Source organism: Mobula hypostoma, chromosome 2 (genome assembly GCF_963921235.1).
Source record: "Mobula hypostoma chromosome 2, sMobHyp1.1, whole genome shotgun sequence".
NCBI lineage: Eukaryota > Metazoa > Chordata > Chondrichthyes > Myliobatiformes > Myliobatidae > Mobula > Mobula hypostoma.
In genome coordinates, this window is record NC_086098.1 from 30,321,152 (window position 1) to 30,341,636 (window position 20,485).

The 20,485-nt window shown below is 40.4% G+C and overlaps 1 protein-coding gene across 1 annotated transcript in view; it reads right to left on the reverse strand.

Annotated features, from left to right (window-relative positions):
* Nucleotides 1–20,485, reverse strand: part of tnfrsf21 (tumor necrosis factor receptor superfamily, member 21) — a 43,458-nt gene that overhangs the window by 20,486 nt on the left and 2,487 nt on the right. Inside the window, exons 2-4 of the mRNA XM_063034855.1 lie at nt 12,818–13,463; nt 10,062–10,493; nt 1,751–2,016 (exon numbers count right to left, since the gene is read on the reverse strand). Coding sequence (XP_062890925.1) covers nt 1,751–2,016; nt 10,062–10,493; nt 12,818–13,463 — 1,344 coding nt within the window. The remainder of the gene's footprint in view (nt 1–1,750; nt 2,017–10,061; nt 10,494–12,817; nt 13,464–20,485) is intronic.

Consider the following 20,485-nt stretch of genomic DNA (forward strand, 5'->3'; position numbering starts at 1 on the left):
AACTTTTCAGTTAGAATCAAAGACCCCACCTGGACGTCCTCTCTTCCCCAGTGCCTTGGGCAGCAGCATATACTGGCACACGAAAGAATACACAACTTCAGAGCAAGCACAGCTTCCATCCTGCTGTTGCACGACTATCAAATGTTTCCTTGGTACAAACAGATACACTTTACCACAACTGTGACATGCACCTTACTACCTGTACTCTTAACATGTCTGCTTCTGTTATTGTTCTACCTTAGACCTTGTGCCAGCTAGCGGGGACATCTGCAGAAATTTTTAATCTCTCCTTCAGGTGGTTCTCTCCTGCTTTAAGACCATGATCATTCCAGTAAAAACAAAATAATGTGCCTCAGTAACTACTGTCCAGAGGCTCTAACATGTCCCATCATTAAGTTCTTTGAGAGGCTAGTCATGACATGCGTCAACTCCAGTCTTCCAAAGAACCTCAATCCACTGCAATTTACTTACTGCTGAATCAGGTCTGCGGCAGACACCATCTCTCTGGCCCTAACACTCATCTCTGTAGCATGTAGACATTCAAGACACTCTTGTCAGACTTGTTTTTTTGACTCAGCTCTGCCTTCAATATATTATTCCAAGCAAAGTTATCAGCAAATTCCAAAACCTGGGAGTTAACACTTCCCTTTGAAATTTTGATCCTTGATTTTCAGACCTTCACAATCATAGGCAGCTACACCTCCACCACAGTTATTCTAAATACAGGTGCAACCCTCAGCCTCCTACTTTTACGCCCTGCAGAGATTCTGCATGGCTTAATTCTGCTCTAACTCCACTTACAAGTAGATGGAGTTACCACTGCAGTGGGCCACATCTCATACAACAATGAGTTGGAGAAAAGGAAGGAGATAGCAACATGGTGTCATCGCAACAACTTTTGCCTCAATGTTAATCAAAATTTAAAAAAGCTGGTAATTGACTTCAGAAAGCAGGGTGGTACACATGATCCTCTCTACAACACTGCTGAAATTGAAAGAGTTGACAGATTCGAGTTCCAAAGAGTAAGCATCATCAATGCCTCTACTTCCTCAAGAGGCTAAACAAATTTAACATGTCCCCATTGACTCTTTACAATTTTTAAATTGATGCACCATGGACAGGGTTCTTAATGGATGCATAATGGCTTGGTACAGCACTGCTCTGTGTGTGATCGCAAGAAACTGCAGAGTTGTGGACACAGCTCAGCCCACCACAGGAAGCAGCCTCCCCTCAATGGGCTGTTATATTTCTCACTGCCTCAGTACAGCAGCTAGCATGGCTAAAATCTACACCACCCCGGGCGTTCGGTCTTCTTCCCCCATACATGGGGCAGAAGATACAGAAGCCTGAAAGTACGTAACATCAGGCTCAAGGACAGCTTCTGTTATCAGACTCTCAAACTGACATCTTGGCATGATTTTGCACCTTATCTATTTCCCTGCACTGCACCTTTCCAGCAGCTTTTATTCTGCATTGTTTTACCTTTTTCTAGCTCAATGCACTGATGATTTGATCTGTATAAACAGTATGCAAGACAAGTTTTTCCCCTGTGTCTTAGCCCATCTGACAATAAACCAACATCAATACCTCAATGCACCATTTTACAGAATTCATCTCTATGGACTGTGTGCAAAACAACCTTTTTTTCACTGCACTTCAGTACATGTGACAATAATAAAGTTACTAAAAGCAGAGAAAATTCACTTATTAATGTCCAATGACCAACAAGTGGTTTTGAGTGGGTACGTACCTGAGAGGTATCCTCCATTAGTCCCCTGATGTTTTCCACCACATCATTTCGCCTATAGCGACGAAGAGCACTAATGAGTTTTGCCAAGTTGGCTTCAGGATCTCGAATGGTCCAGTGTTGCAAGGCTGCATAAGCTCGTTCATGATCCGCTGAATACCCGTTAGAGAAAGCCGCTACTTCCCGTTCAGCTGCATTGGCAAGAAATTGATAGACATCCTTCCAGTGGCTCCCAATCTGAGCTGCCACAAGTTTCAGAATATCAACACCTAATTAAAATGAATAAAAATGGTTACGAATAGCTTCTTGTATTAATGTATTACTGAATGAACAAAGTTTAAGTAAAATATTACAAACCTTCAGAAACTTGACACTGAAAACTTATCTGCTCATCAATTTCTTAATAAGGTTGAGAAATCCAAGGGTAACACAAGTTCACTTAATATAGACAATATGCTTTTTATAGAAAAAAAATCATTCAGGAAAGATAAATGGAAGTTTAGGCTACATGTTAATTTACAAATGAAAGTCAGAAACGAAGGTAAAGAATAAAAGGCACCATCATGCAACTTGAATCAAAATTATTTTTAACAGAAGCGTTGAATATTCTAAGCTTTGTGTGAACCAAACTGGATAATTAAACATCAATACAATGGCAGTACTGCAGATGAGACTGAGTCAATTATTAAATCAACCACAAACTTCATTAATTTCCCCGTATCAGTTTTCTAGTGTATTCTTTCACCAGAAAAGGTACCAGTCATCTCCCTCTGCTCTGATCATAAAAACTGGTAAACAGGCAAATGAATTTCAGCTCTTAAGCACAAATTACAGAGAATAGAATAGTTATGTGCAACTTTGTTCTCTATTTGAAGAAATGCTTTTCATTTCCAATTAGATGTGCAAGAATTGGAAACAGTACCATGTTTAATATCTGACATACATCATGAAATTTATTGTGTTGCAGCAGCTGTACAATGCAATACACAAAAAAACTAGAAATTACCATATAGATATTAGAAACATAGAAAACCTACAGCACAATACAGGCCCTTTGGCCACAATGCTATGGCGAACATGTACTTATTTTAGGAATTACCTCAGGTTACCCATTTCCCTCTGTTTTTCTAAGCTCCATGTACCTATCCAGAAGTCTCTTAAAAGACCTATTGTATCCGCCTCCACTACTGTCGCCAGCGGCCCATTCCACGCACTCACCACTCTCTGCGTAAAAAACTTACCCCTGACATCTCCTCTGTGCCTACTTTCAAGCACCTTAAAACTGTCTTCTCGTGTTAGCCATTTCAGCCCTATAGAAATTAGTGCAAAACTATGATATAAAACATGACATATTAATGTTAATCCATTTTTTCCAGTTATCTGATGGGAAATTGTGTGTAAATGGATAAAAAGACATCACAAGATAAATATTTGGGAACAAAATCCAGGGCTTGTGTCATTGCCAACAAGGCCAACAGACTTTGTTGCCCAGTTTGCAGATGATACAAAGAATGGTTGAAGGGCAGGTGGTATTGAGGAAACAGGTAGCCTGAAGGAGGACTTGGACAGATTCGGAGAATGGGCAAGAAAAAGTGACAAATGAAATATAAGGTTGGAAAATGCATAGTCATGCATTTTACTAGTAGAAATAAGTGTGCAGGCAATTTTCCAAATGGGGAGAAAATCCAAATATCTGAAAGGCAAAGGGACTTGGAAGTGCAGAACACAAGGTTAACTTGCAGGTTAAGTCGGTGGTGAGGAAAGCAAATGCAATATTACCATTCATTTCAAGAGGTCTAGGATACAAGAGCAGGGATGTGATGCTGAGGCTTTATAAGGCACTGGTGAGGCCTCATTTTGAGTATTATGAAGAGTTTTGAGCCCCTCATATAGAGAAGATGTGCTGGTATTGGAGGAGGTTCACAAGGGTGATTTCAGGAATGAAAGGGTAATCATATGAGAAACGCTTGATGGTTCTGGGTCTGTACTCACTGGAATTTAGAAGGATTGGGTGGGGGGGGCGGGAATCTCATTGAAACTTTTCGTATGTTGAAAGGCCTAGACACAGTGGACGTAGAAAGGATGTTTCCCATGGTGGGGGAGTCTAGGAAAGGAGGGCACAGCCTTAGGATTGAGTGGTGCTCATTTAAAACACATAGAGAGGTTGGTGAATTTGTGGAATTAATTACCACAGGCAGCTGTGGAGGCCAGGCTGTTGGGTGTACTTAAGGCAGAGACTAATTGGTTCTTGATTGGATATGGCATCAAAGGTTACAGGGAGAAGGTCGGACAGTGGGGGATTAAGGATCAGCCATGATTGGATGGCGGAGCAAACTCGATGGGCCAAATAGCCTAATTCTGCTCCTATGTCTATGGACTTGTGGTCTAACAAGAGGAATAGTTACTGATGAAAGTGGTTAATGATATTTCAATGTCAGAATGATCAATGGGGTTAGAAACAGAACGTAGAAAACCTACAAAAACACAACACAGGCCCTTCGTCCCACAATGCTGTGCCGAACATGTCCTGACCTGAGAAATGACCTAGGGTTACCCATAGCCCTCTATATTTCTAAGCTCCATGTACCTATCCAGGATTCTCTTAAAAAACCCTATTGTATTCGCCTCCACCACTGTCGCCAGCAGCCCATTCCACACACTCACCACTCTCTGTGTAAAAGTTAGCCCTGACATCTCCTCTGTGCCCACTTCCAAGCACCTTAAAGCTGTGCCCTCTTGTGTTAGCCATATTGCTTGTCAATTCCACAACTAGGAAATTCCAGGCCTCCGTGGTGCAATGGTATGTTGGAAACCACTGTTTTCCTTAATAATACTTTTTATAAAGGACTTGTACTTTTTAAAACAACCTCATGTATTTTTCACACTGTGGCAGAAAGCAGTATAGCAGTTCAACTAATAGCTCATCAGCTTTCTCATTTTTCATTGGCTAAGTATTAGCATATTACCCACATGATGTAATTGATTTAATTATGTAGCCCATCAATCCATCACCATCTATGGAATTTTCTTTATCTATAAAGTTATAGATTTTCCAGAAGCTCCATCTCTTTATTCTTTTGTTTGACACCCTTCAGCATTAATTCCCCTCTTAAGTATCGTTCCTGAGCTCTTCATTTAGTTTGGTATTTGTATGCTTGTAGTCTAAAATAAACTGAAGTCTTGGAATTAAGACTGCTGGCCATTTTTGACTTCCAGAAGAACCCAAGGATCAGAAATTAACCAGATTCAACAGCTGGAACGTCTTTGCTAGTGGGTGGGCAACCAACGATAAGTGCTGCCTCTACTAAGCTGCTCATCCTCGGACCTAAATATAGCTAAGTACCAGATGCAAGGGCAACAGGCCAGTCTATTCCAATAAAGGAAGTTTTGACAGAAAGGAAAGTTGCAGCAGAGGAAAGTCAGGTAGGGACACAGTGCAAAATTATATGGATACAGGAAAAAGCATACTTTCCTAAAATGAGCACCTATTTATATGCAGCAAATGCAATTTGCTTTTAAAAATTGCCTGACATGAAGGTCTCAAAGCAGCTATCTTATAGACACCAAGCAGCAACAATATTGGATTTTACAACCAAAACCTAGGTCAGAGAGTCACTTGAGCAGAAATTGAGCAGTGTTGATACTATTCATTTATTACCCTGGATTGTACTAATCTAACGCTTTGCTTCTAACTCTTTTCCCACACTTTACACATTCTAACCTGCACCTTATCTTATAAACTCATCACCTCTATACTTACTGCTGGCCCAATTTTAAACCTGAACATTTGTTTTTGAATTCTTCCATGGTCTTGTGCGCCCAATTGCTAATCTCCACAGGCTTAAAGGGATATCAGAATTGCTCCAATTCTGACACTTTGCATAATCCTTAATTTTAATTACCCCAAAATGATCAGATATCAAAGTCACAAGATTTACATTACTTTAACCAAAACTCTCCACACTGTATTCCCCCCTTTAAATTTACTAATCTACTTAACATTTGATATCTGCCCTCATTCTGACATTTACAAAAAGAACAATAGTATTTTAGTACATTAAGTATTATACTAATCACAGTTTTTGATTTTGTTTATCCCTTAACTTATTTACATGAACTAAGCACCTGATATAGTTGCACAGCTACAATAGGGGCAAGACCTCATTATTCAATTAAGGTGCATCTTCACTTTCTTCACTTGCCTCAATGAAATTTCCCACAACCTACTGATTCAGCTAAAGCTGATATTCAATATTTATTGCTTATTTATTATTACTACTACTTTTGGTACTTGCAGTTTGTTGTCTTTTCACACACTAGTTGGTGTGGTCTTTCATTGATTCTTTTATGGTTATTGGATTTATTGAGTATGCACCCAAGATAATGAAACCCAGGGTTGTATATGCTAACATACAAATTCACTTTGAACTTTGAAACCATCCAATCACACCAGGTCTAAATTTAAGGAGGTGGTAAATGGAAGCTTTGACAACATAGAACTTTCAAAAGAAAGCACCTGTTATTTATGCTTCAGATCAGTATGATTGCGTAATTCCCTTGTCACTCTACTTTGATGACTATTTACAGAGCACGAGCTTCTTTGCTGCTGAAATGAGCTTTTAACATTAAGCACTCTAAAAAGCAAATTACATTTCTTCAAAGAAAGTAGAATTACCATGGCAAAAAAAAACTTCAATAGCTTGCATCACAGATCGAAGAGACCGAAGTCTCTGCAGAGATATATCTGTCTATTCTAAATAAGCAATTGACTGAAGATTAAATAAAAACTAATATTTGGTTTCTTTATTGCTCCGCTTTTAACATTATCATGTCAGAACTAAACCACAAAATATCACACTTAGAGCAGCAAAAATATTCAGCTTATAGGGACTTTAACTGCACGTATATTTAAAATGCAACACATCAACCTACGCTCTTGAAACGTAAAGTGAATTTCAGCAAATTGTGTCCATAGATTTCACAAAGAAATACATCCTGTAAATGCAGCACATGCAGAGTGAGAAAATATTTTAAAGTGCACTGTTTTGATTCAATAAGAGAATGAAATGCAAGAATACACTTTCCTCCAGCTAGAAAATTATGCCCTAATACCCAGATCAATGGTGGAGGAGAAAGCAGTTGAAAGTTTGGCAAAGTGTGAACATTTCAGTTGACCAAATCAATCTATTGCTATTTCTACACTCATTAAGAAATTATTCCACTTACAATTGCTGTGAGAAGTATAAAAATATTGGCCTTGTAAAATAGGCAGAATGGCTGAATTTCCCAGCTGTCCAACATAAAGTATCAATGTCCTGCATGCCAAGGTCAGAGCACAAATAGGTGAGTGCATGATAACAGAGCAGTGACAAAGTTAACACTTGGAGAGGTAGAGGGGCTGAAAATTCACTGCTGAAAAGTACTCATTAACAGGGAATGAGTAGAACGGAATAATTTCAAATGGATGATTTAACCTGGTTGGGATAAAGCAAGTCAAACTTCAAAAGCAAAACCTGCAACAGAAAAATGGGTGGTTATTAACAGGGCATTTCATGTACAGAAAAAGGGAAAGGCTAGGGGGAATCAACAACAGAGCTCCTTGAATGTCATGGAAGTGAAAGCAAAATGAAAATGGTTCATACAGATGAAGTGAGAACAATTCAAAGTACATTATGTTGAGGGGAAGTAAATAATGGGCAAACAGCAAAAGCCAAAACAGAATGAATGATAGGTGACACAAAAGTTAACATATCAAAACAAATGTTACTGGCACATGAGAAGCAATGATAAAAAACCAAGTAAACAGAAACATGACAGGGCTACGTGGCCTCTAATCTTTCCTACTATTTAATATGGCGGATCTATGCTGGCTGTAATTCCTTTCCTGTGACAGTTCTCCCACCAATGTATCCAACCATCTAGCCTCCAATGCCCTTGGAGGCAGTGAATTTCACTAACTCACTACCTCCTAATGTTATCACAAGGGTCTTGTAAGTTTGAATAACATCACCCCTCATTCTTCGAGACTCCAAGGAATGCACCTTCATACCTCACATCCTAGAAACTAGCCCAGTGAATCTCAAGATGTATGCCTGGAGATGCAGAGCAAGGCTAGAAAACATATGTTGTGTTGGTGTCTGCTGAAGAGGATGCTGATATGTACTGGTAGAAGCAAAGATGGCAGTGTGCGGATAGGGTGAAAGTTGATAGTTAAAATGTATTGGAATGGTTGGCTACAGTTAGAGATGATCAGCTTGTTGGGCCAAACCAATTATCAGAATCTTCTGATTTTCCCCAACCATTGAACATGACATGACATCATTGTTCTTGAATGGTCACAAGGACATGACTAAAAGAGTTCAAAATAAATTTATCAAAGTACTTCCATGTCACCATACACAACCCCAAGATACATTTTCTTGTGGGCATACTCAATAAATTCAATAACCAAAATAGAATCAATTAAATGGACAGCCCGAACTCTTACGTCAGAATGCTGTTCATTGACCTTAGTTAGGCATTCAATACCGTGGTCCCTCCAAGCTGATCGCCAAACTTCGCCAGCTTGGTTTCAGCTCATCCCTCTGCAAGTGGACCTTGGACTTTCTGAGTAACAGACCCCAATCAGTTAAGTTAGACATCCTCTCCTCCTCCACTCTCACCCTTAACACCGGCGTGCCTCAAGGCTGTGTGCTGAGCCCTCTTCTGATCTCCCTTTTCACCTATGACTGCATTCCTGTACATGGTTCTAACTCCATAATCAAGTTTGCAGATGACACCACGGTGGTTGGCCTGATCAGAGGGGATGACGAGACGGCCTACAGGGACGAGTTCCAGCACTTGGCTGCATGGTATGCCGACAACAATCTGGCCCTTAACACCCAGAAGACCAAGGAGATCATTGTGGACTTCAGGTATGCTAGGAGCCACACATGTCCCCATCTACATCAACGGAGCTGTAGTGGAGCGTGTATCAACCTTCAAATTCCTTGGTGTCCACATTTCCGAGGATCTCTCCTGGTCCCTGAACTCCTCCATCCTGATCAAAAAGGCACAACAGCACCTTTATTTCCTGCAGAGCATCAAGAAAGCTCACCTCTGTCCCAGGATACTGACGGACTTTTACCGCTGTACCATTGAGAGCATACTCACCAACTGCATCTCAGTGTGGTGTGGCAATTGTCCCGTATCTGACCACAAAGCACTCCAGTGTATGGTGAAAACTGCCCCGTGGATTATTGGCACCCAATTGCCCACCATTGAGAAAATCTACCATAAACGCTGCCTGGGCAGGGCGAAAAGCATTATCAAGGATGCATCTCACCCCAACCATGGACTTTTTACTCTCCTCCCATCCAGTAGGTGCTACAGAAGCCTCTGTTCCCACACCAGCAGGCACAGGAAGAGCTTATTCCCTGAGGCTGTGACCCTGCTGAACCTCACATCACAGCGCTAAGCAGTATTGCACCCATATTGTACTGTCTCAGTACTTTTATATTTGTGTGCTGTAGCACTTATTTTTTATTTGCAGTTATTTTGTAAATAACACTATTCTTTGCATTTCTGGTTAGATGCCAACTGCATTTTATTGACTTTGTATCTGTAGTCGGCACAATGACAATAAAGTTGAATCTAATCTAATCTTAAAGACTGCAACAGGCCAGACAACCAGTGTGCAAAAGACAAATGGTGCAGATACAAAAAATATACATTTCTGAACAAATTAGCAATAAATACTGCTGTCATCAGCAAATTTAAATATGGCATTGGACCTGTGCTTAGCCACACAGTCCAAAGTGTAAAGTGATTAGAGCAGGAAGTAATGTAGCCTTGTGGTGCACCTGTGCTGACAGAGGAGATGTTTTTGCCAATCTGCAACTGAATGGGGTCTGCAAGTGATAAACTACAGATGGCCATCTTAACAGTACTCGGGCTCGGAGATCAAGGAAAATAATATAAATTTGTTAAAAATTAGCCAGGCAAATTAACATGAACATGAGAGGAGAAGGCAGCTTTCGAATGTTTATAGATTAGAACAGGCTAATGAAACGGGATCATGAACTGAAGGTCACATTCAGCCCAGATTAATAAGAAATTGGCTTAACGAGAAATGTGGATCAATCCAGCACAGTCTCACCATTTTAACTCTACAGTTCACTAGAAGTGGTACAGCCAACATTAACAGATGCTAATAATAAATCAAATAACCATTCATTTCAGATCTCTTACACTGGAACACTGCTTACTAGTGCAGTAGATCTTAAACTCTATAACCTGAATTGAGAGGTGAAGCTTTCTACCTTTGCCTGCTTACCTTGCCCGTTTGAACAGTAAGTCCACTTCTCTTTATTTGGGGTAGGGGCAATCGGCTTCTTAAGAACGGCTTTTTCAACAATGCTGCTGGGGTCTTGTTTGGGGCCTTTTTTGAGCACACGGGAGCTTTTCTTGATACTGCAGACTACTGTCACCACCAGCACCAACAGCAGAAAGAGAACAATCATCCACGGTAAATGTTCATTGATGTCGAAGTGCTTGTGCGCACTGGGTCTGGGTGGGCCTTTCCTGCGAGGTCTGGAATCAGCATCTGTTCCTGATGTCTCCATTACTGGCTGAAAATTCATCGAAGCTGAAAGAGCAGGATTTCTGCGCAAATGAGGAGAATGCCAAAGGTGTGCTTCTTTGGTGACTCCACTGATAGTTGGCGTTGTTGCAGACGCAGCAGTGGTACTTGATTGGTCAGCAATACCTGAAAAGCACGGAAGAAGGTTTTACCTCTCAAAAGAGGGTAAAATACGAGAAGTTCACAATATTCCAAAGTGTTCATGTCTTATTTGAACGCAAAGGCAGCAACTGGGCTAAATTACTAGGATTAGTGTACCTCAGCTGCACGCAGAGCATGTTATATCCTGGTAATGCAAGAGTGCACAACTTAGCAACTTCCAAATAAAAATAACTTAGAAATTTATATCCAACAAGTCTACAACACCATTCAACCATACATCAATATACAGAACCACCAATGCATTAGAGAGCCTGAAAGTTGGACCTTCACCCAGTGTGGCACCACACCACTGAACTACTAATCTCTTTTTTTATTTTAAAACCTCTCAGCAACTTCAATCATCACCTACACCACCCCCTGCCCAGTTCAACTAAAAAAAATAAAGGGGCAAATTACAGTAGCTGATTAATCTGCCAATCAGCACAATGCTGGCATGAGGGTACTGGGAATACAGGTCCATAATTCATTGAAAATGGCGTCACAGGTAAACAGGACGCTTCTGGCACTTTGGTCTTCATGAATCAATGTGTTGATACAGGAGATGGGATGTTATGTTGTAACTGTATAAGACAATGGCAAAGCCTAATTTGGAGTATTGTATGCAGCCTGGGTCACCCACTTACAGGAAAGATGTCAATAAGGTTGAAAATTTACAGAGAAAATTTACAAGGATGTTGCCTAATCTGGAGTACCCAAGTTATATGGAAAGATTGAATAGGTTAGGACTTCATTCCTTGGAAAGTAGAAGATTGAGGGGTGATTTGATAGAGGTATACAAATTTATGAGATAGGGTAAACGCAAGCAGGCTTTTTCTACCGAGGTTGAATTAAGGGTGAAAGGTGAGAAGTTTAAGGGGAACATGAGGGGAAACTTCTTCACTGAGGGTGTAAGGGTGTGGAAATGAGTTGCCAGCACATGTGGTGTACGTGAGCTTGATTTCAACATTTAAGAGAAGTTTGGATAGGTACATGGATAGTAGGATACGGAGGGGTATGGTCCAGGTGCAACCAGACCACAGTTTAAATGGCTCGGCACAAACTAGATGGGCTAAAGGGCCTGTTTCTATGATGTACTTTTCAATGACTATAAAAAAGAGCACCCCAGACAAACCCCTACTGTCACTGGGCATTATGTGAACTCTATCAAGAGATAACTCAAGGTGAGGACCGAATCTTAGGAGCCGAGGCAAAAGATCTCAATGTTAGTAAACTTATTTTAGTTTTTTTTTTGGTGTATTTTGGCAAGTTGAGAGCCTCCAATTACAACTTGTACAACAGCCAACAAGGTTATCTTCTTGCAAGAAAGGAACAAAATTTCCAACAAGGTACAGAAAATCCACGTCCCTATTGACATAAGAAAATTTAATGAGGGATTCAATAATGTACATTTCCAAAAATATTACACAAGTGTTTCAAGATACATGGATAATATGTCAATCAACCTCAAACTTGAGCATGAACACTTGCTACTGAATACACTTCAATTATCACATGAACAAGATCATTTCAAAATTCCCCTAATACCTTAACAGAATTTCTCAAAACAGGCCCAAAATATTTTTTACTGGGATTTCAATTAAATAAAAACAAATAACAAACCCTCACCCGTTAGTACAAAGCAAATAGCACAGACAACAACTTGCATTTGGACAATGGCTTTAACATAGTAAAAGATTCTACATATAGTATTTCACAGCAGTGTTACCACACAACTCTGCACACAGCATATTCTAAAGGATTAAGCAATGAGGAATGTTTTTAAAGAGGGAGAGGTGCAAGGGGTCAACAAAATGAGTTCTAGACCTTCAAGGCTCAGGCAGTAAATAAACAACAGCTGCCACTGGGGATTTGGAAGCTGGGAAGTAGAAGAGGACAGAATAAGTGAAGCAGTTATGAGAGGTCACAAGGCTGCAGTAAGTTAGAAATGGAGAGTGGTTAAGCTACAGACAAGTTGTAATGTGCACATGAAAAACTAAAATTTTAACTCGTGTGGTCAAGAGTCTATATAGATCACAGATTGCTCAGTGAACAGAGCTCGAGAGGATGAAGACATGATTTTTACCACTTAGATGGGTGGAAATAAAAATAGAGATTGAGAATGTAAGCTAAAGGAAGCGACGCAGGCAGAAATAAGCAATGGAGGCAAAAGTTATACAAGGATAACAGAAATAGTTTGGCATCAAAAGTAGCTCAGGTTTGATCTGATAGAGAATTCTGCAATGACGCCACTTGCCCAATCTACATAAATTACAAAGCACTGGGATCTGTTTAAAAATGCTAATAGTTACCTGATAAATTGGAGTCATCAGGTAGAACTGCTTTGTTGTCATGAGTTGACTCTGTGCTTGGCAAGTTGATGGTTGTACTTTGAGTTGTGCTTGGTAAGCCACAGATGTTGTCCCTTTCACGGTTTCCTGGTTTTATTATCACCAAAGCCAGTTCTGAACAATTGGTGAAAGCTTTGCACCTGGAACTAGAAGGCACTTTGGAAAAAGTGCCACGAGGACATGGCTTGCACTTGACATCTTCTGTCTCACTTCCCTTTTTCCTGATACGCCAGCCGATGGCGCAAACCGAGTGGGCCACGCACGACTTGTTGGACAGAAAAGTACCAGGTGGGCAAGTGCATTCACGGTCAGAAAGGGCTTTGCAGGGCGATGTTTCAATCATTGGGGGCACACAGGACCTGCAGGTGTGACAATGTTCAATGCCATTTTCATGCTTGGTGAATGTGCCATTCTTACAAGGACTGCACTCTCTCAGCACTGTCGATGTGCAATGTTGAGACACGTGGGTTCCCGCAGGGCACTTATCACAGTAAATTTGCTTTCCTGTGGCATGGTCAATGTGGGAATATTTACCAGGAGGGGTTAAAGCAGCTTTTGAAGTTGGTTCTATTTGAGCTGCAATGTCACCAAGCAACACAAACAGCAGCTGAAACAGAACAAAATACAAATCCGTTAGACAGAATTTGTAATACTGTTTTGATACAAACTAAACAAATCTTCCAAACAGGCTGCCTAACACTCGTGCAAAGCACAATACCATCAAACAAAAAGATGAACTGACGGGTTATATACTCATCTCAATAGCAATGTAAAACTCATTCTTCTGTAAGGAACTGTTACTACTTGTAACTTTTCAAATACAGTTGATTCCAGTTAATTAGGACACATCAGGACCAGCACATTTTGACCCAATTAAGCGGCTGCCACACCTAGTCAAAGCTTCATGGAAATACTTAAAACAGTAACAAATTTATATTTAAATTAAATACAGAACAAATTAGAACTACCTATACAATGATACGATGATAAAACTATTAGTTCCTAACAGTTAGAGGAATCCATCCAGTGTACCCTGTCTTCTTTTCATTGACTTTAAATGAAAATCAGCACCGACACCTAGTGCAGATAATGGACTGCCTTCATACAATGCTTTTGATGACTGCATCCTCCAAATCTTCATGATCATTGTAATATTCAAGATGATTGTCGATGCCTTCAAATTCTTTGGAGTTCCTAACTCGAAATAATGAAATCGTTTCATTTCCACTCGTGGCTGTTTCTAGCATCTCTAAGCCTCAAGGATTGAAGCTGCAGTGAGCAAAACAGTTCTGAATTGTCTTACTGTTTATTCCCACCAACTATCAGTAAGAAAAATTACTGCTCTTTGAACATGAACACACTCAACGGACACTATTTAAAAACTATCCACTCTAAGCATGGTGTAGTGCCTAATGGACGCAGATACATGCAACTGACTTCCAAGTGCATTTACTACCAAAGTATAATACAGTATACAACCCTGAGATTCATCTTCCCACAAAGAGCCATGAAAGAAAGGAAACCATGAAGCCCATTTAAAGAAAAAACATCAAACATGAAAAGCAAAACACACAAACAGCAAAAAAAAGTGAAAAACACAGAATAAAAAAAAACACCGAATATAAAAACACATAATCAAAAGAGTCCAGGCATATTCAATATAGCCTAGTTCACTTTGTCGTTCATTATCTGCAGGATGCCCTGATCCAAAAAAAAATCACAAAATAGCAACAACAAAAACAAAAAAAAAGAACACCCAGAAACACATTATAGCATGAGCCACACAGTGTAATCTCTATAAACCAGGATTAAACTTTGCCCAAGACCAGGACTCCAACACCACCCTCCAGCAGCCTCAAGCAAGACAGACACCTTCCTCCAGTAGCACTGGGGGATGGTAAACAGCACTGAACACCACCTTGCCTTCCATCCTTCAATGACTTCAATCTCCCTCGACGCTTCAATCGGCGAGATCATTGAGAAATGGAGTAGATTGTGGGCTCATGCCCCATCTCCAGCCTTCTTGGCCTCGAGTCCACACACTTCGCTGGAAACATCAACAAATCCCCTCGGAGACAGCAGAATGCCAGATTGCACACCACCACAATGCAGATCACTGGCTCCACATAGTAGCAGAAGCACATTTGAAAGAAAAAAAGTAGTAAAAGTATAAGAGTAGTAGTTTAGTAAACTGTCTGGAGGATGTCACCTTGGCACCAGCTTCTTCCATAAGAATAAAAGAATCCTGGCTGTTTTTTTCCGATTAATTTTTTGCTATTTAAGACTTGGCCCAAATAAGTGGCTGCCTTAATTAAGCAATAGCCCAATTAACCAGAACTCACTGTACTTGGAAATGTTTTCATGCTTAACCAAGTCATCTTCAACTCACCATAGAGCAGAAAATCCACACTTCATTTTGCTTTAGAAGTCAGATCAAGGAAGGTTTGTGTTAGTAAGGAAATCTGTTATGCTAACATTGATAAGACTGTTCTTCCAGGTTTAGGAATAATGTAGGGCCAAAATGCAAGCCTTTTGATTTTGTGCTTGGCAATACTGTGGTGCCCCTGGGAATATCAGTAATAAATATACTAAATTCCAAAAGACAAGCATCCTCCTGCCGTACTGACCATAACAAAAATTTTCAGAATAATGGCACAGGTCTATTTCATCCAACATTAAAGCCAAACTCTTGCTTCCGTGTGGAATACGATCTACCTGCAAAGTTGAAGCCAGCATTTGGGTAGAAAAGAAAAAGGAGAATAGTAGAATATTGGCTGCATCAAACCCTTGAAAGAACAACCCTTTATAAAATTTAATGTTCACCATTTGAATAGATGGTAATAAAAAACCAAATTATCCAATATTTAGAAGGAACATCATTTCTTAAAGGACCTCTTTAAAGTTTGAGGTGGCAGCTCCTCATACTGGTTACTTCACTTGCTTAAGCAGTACTTGGTAAATGAGATTACATGCTGTTCTTCCAATTAAATTCCCATTAGCCCCTTCATGTTGATCTCCAGAGTACAGTCAAGTACAAACTTATGTAAATCAGCATTCACCAATTAAATATTTCTATTATTGAAGTTTCAGCTGCAAATGTGAGAAATTTATTACAATTCCTACAAAAATACAAGGGGACTAGATGCGTCTTTACAACAAGGAAACAGTTTCAAAATTGGCTATACTGATTCAGTGGCATATTCAAAACAAAGACCTCAATCTACAGAGTATTCTCTCACAAATGTTCTCATTCTTTGCATGGAACAATTAAGTTTAGCATACCACCATCCCATTCAGATGAGATGTTCAAAGTTAGGAGGCTCCATGAACAGAGAAACATTCCAAACAAGTGCAGAACGATTAAAACAAATTTAAAAACATGGCCCAACAAGTGCATTAGATGGGCCAAAGTTAGCACACAGATCTTTGTTCATGTTGCATGAATGGATTTAGATAGGAAAAGTATAAAGCTGAACAATTTAGTTTGCCGATGACGCCATTGCCATTGGCCCTATCAACATATAGGAGGGATACTGAAAATCCGGCTGATCTCACACAATGTCAGCAAGACCAAGGAGACGATGATTGGCTTCAGGAAGAGGAAGCTGGAGGGCCATGAGCCAGTCCTCATCAGGGGAACTGAAGGTGGAGAGGGTCAGCAACATTAAATCACTTCAGAAGATCTGTCCTAGCCCAGCATGAAAGTGCCATTATTAAGAAAGCACAGCCCTGCCTCTACTTTCTTTGGGGTTTGCAAAGATTCAGCCCGTCACCTGTAACTGGAAAACTTCTATAGATGTGTGGAGAAGAGTATATTGACTGGTTTCATCACAACCTGGTATGGAAACACTGCTGCCTTTCTACAGGAAGCCTACGATAGTGGATACGGCCCAGTCCTTCACAGATAAAGACTCCCCACCACTGTGCACAACTACTACTGAGTGTTATTTCAGGAAAGCAGCAGCATCCAAAGATCCCCATCTAGGCCATGCTCTCTACTCAATGCTGCCACCAGGAAGGTACAGGAGCCTCGGGACTCACACCACCAGGTCCAGGAACAATTATTACCCCTTGACCATCAAGTTCTGGAACCAGCGGAGATAACTTCTCACTATTACTGAATAGTTCCCACTTTCAAAGACTCTTCATCTCACGTTTTCAACATTCATTGCTTATTTACTTATTATATATTTTTTCTTTCTTTTTGTATTTGCACAGTTTGTTCCCCCCTCCCAGATATGTTGATCGCTGTCCCGCCCTGCTGGGTGTGGTCTTTCATTGATTCGATGTTGTTTCTTGCATTTACTGTGATTGCCCACAAGAAAATAAATCTCAAGGTTGCCTATGGCAACATATGTACTTTGATAATACATTTACTTTGAACTTTAAAATAGTTTAACATGGTAATACTAACTTATTTTCAAATCTGCTTTTAAAAATGATTATGAAATATATAGCTAATTGAAGTATTTTTGAAAATACCATGAAGAGTAAATCCTAGTCTACATACAGAACTGTCAGCCACTTAGGCAAGAAGATACATTATCTCAAGAGGAGACTTGGTCTGTCAACTAAGACACTTGAAAACTTCCATAAAATGTACCACAGTATTCTGACTGATTGCATCACTGTCTGATATGGGAGGTGGGGAGGAGAGAACAAGATCGAAGTTGCAGAAACTTGTAAAATTAGTCCATTCCATCATAGGTACTAGCCTCCATAGCATCCAAGACGTTTAAGGAGCAGTGCTTTAGGAAGGCTGCGTCCACCATTTAAGATTTCCACCACCCAGGACATACCCTTTTCACGCTGTTACTGTCAGGAAGTACAGGTACAGGAGCCTGAAGAGACACACTCAGCAATTCAGGAACAGATTCTTCCCCTCTGCCATCAGATTTCTACATGGACATTGAACTCATGAACACTACAGCACTACATACTTAATGTGACTTGGGTTTTTTGTTCTATATTTATCATGCATTTCACTGTACTGTTGCCATAAAGTTAACAAATTGCACAACATATGCTAGTGAAATTAAATCTGATTCTGATTATCGTCCTGGGTTTCGCACAGATTGAAAATGAAATTCTTCAACTGGATGAATTTAATTATTCTGAATACAAAGGGCAAGACAAGCCAAGACTCTTCCCTCGAAAGTCTGAGCAACTACAAGGTCTCAAATGACAAACTGGTGAAATGTGGACAACTAATTGCTAAGAGGAAAAACTGAGATCAGATCTTAACTCATAGCAAAGATTGGAGGCCATTTTAAATTCCTTCTAAAATGCATCTGTAGTTGCAGTGATCGAAAGGGAATGAAGTACATAAAAGATAAACACTGAAAGGATCACAACAGAGGTGTTAGTGCAGCAGCACTTGCATCAAGCCATTTCAGACTCAATTGGCCAAAGAGCCTTTTCCCATGTTGAGAAAAGATTCCGGTACAAATTCAGATGAAATAAATTGTAAGTCTGAATCTTGATCTGTGAGAATTGAAGAAATATTTCTTAGGAAAGATGACACCTCTGTAGTCCTGGCCAGTTTTGCTTTTTCCTGAGAAGTGCTTTATGATACAAATGAAAATTGTAAAAATGTTATGTTTAATTTCAAATATTATTAACTGACCCGAATTCTGTTTTACTTGCCAAGGATGTATTTCCATTATAATGAAATCAAGCAAAATTGCTCACTCTGCCCTCCTCCTCCATTTTGGTTACCCTCTCTTCTCACTTGCCCATCATCTCTTTGGTTCCCCTCACTCCCTTCCTTCCATGGTCCACTGTCTCCTATTAGATACCTCCCTTAGCTCTTTACCTCTTCCACCCATCACTTTACAACTTCCTTCTTCACGCCCTCTTCCCCCAACCTTCCTGTCACCTATCACTTCCTTTCCCTCCCACCATCCTATGCTGGCCTCTGCCCCTTCCTTTCCAGTCCCAATGAAGGGTCTTGGTCCAAAATATTAACTGTTTATTCCCCACTACACATACTGCCCGACCCGCTAAATGCCCCCAGCATTTTGTGTGCATTGATCAACACTTCCAGTATCTGCAGAAACTTTGGCGTCCTTGGATAAATGTTTATTTGGTTTAGTTGAACCAAAAAAAATGCCACCAGGGAAAAAAAACCCAAAAGTTCAGATAACACTGAAAAAACCTGAAGGTACAGCTCACCTGCAATGCAGCTATAATATTGTAATCAATAGGTATATTTAGATTTTCAAAAGGCTTTTGACAAGGTCCCACACAGGAGATTAGGGTGCAAACTTAAAGCACACGGTATTGGGGGCAAGGTATTGATGTGGATACAGAATTGGTTGGCAGACAGGAAGCAAAGAGTGGGAATAAACGGGACCTTTTCAGAATGGCAGGCAGTGACTAGTGGGGTACTGCAAGGCTCAGTGCTGGGACCCCAGTTGTTTACAATATATATTAATGACTTAGATGAGGGAATTAAATGCAGCATCTCCAAGTTTGCAGATGACACGAAGCTGGACGGCAGTGTTAGCTGTGAGGAGGATGCTAAGAGGATGCAGGGTGACTGGGGCAGGTTAAGTGAGTGGGCAAATTCATGGCAGATGCAATTTAATGTGGATAAATGTGAGGTTATCCACTTTGGTGGCAAAAACAGGAAAACAGATTATTATCTGAATGGTGACCAATTAGGAAAAGGGGAGGGGCAACGAGACCTGGGTGTCATTATACACCAGTCATTGAAAGTGGGCATGCAAGTACAGCAGGCAGTGAAAAAGGCGAATGGTATGCTGGCATTCATAGCAAGAGGATTTGAGTACAGGAGCAGGGAGGTACTACTGCAGTTGTACAAGGCCTTGGTGAGACCACACCTGGAGTATTGTGTGCAGTTTTGGTCCCCTAATCTGAGGAAAGACATCCTTGCCATAGAGGGAGTACAAAGAAGTTTCACCAGATTGATTCCTGGGATGGCAGGACTTTCATATGATGAAAGACTGGATCGACTAGGCTTATACTAGTTGGAATTTAGAAGATTGAGGGGGGAATCTTATTGAAATGTATAAAATCCTAAAAGGATTGGACAGGCTAGACGCAGGAAGATTGTTCCCGATGCTGGGGAAGTCCAGAACGAGGGGTCACAGTTTGAGGAAAAAGGGGAAGCCTTTTAGGATCGAGATGAGGAAAAACTTCTTCACACAGAGAGTGGTGAATCTGTGGAATTCTCTGCCACAGGAAACAGTTGAGGCCAGTTCATTGGCTATATTTAAGAGGGAGTTAGATATGGACCTTGTGACTAAAGGGATCAGGGGGTATGGAGAGAAGGCTGGTACAGGGTTCTGAGTTGGATGATCAGCCATGATCATACTGAATGGCGGTGCAGGCTCGAAGGGCCGAATGGCCTACTCCTGCACCTATTTTCTATGTTTGTGTTTAACACCTTAATTTACTCTCTCAAAATGCATACATTTTCATTTCAAACACTTGCCTGCAGAGAGAAAAAAAACAAATTCTCTTCATTTAATCTGACAGCCCAGAGGCAAAACATTGACATCATGAAGAAAATCCAGAGGTATGGAATAAAAACCCATTAGGGAAAAGGGGCAGATTTCAGTGCAAGTGCAAGTGGCAATGAATCTGGATGAGTAGGCCTAAATT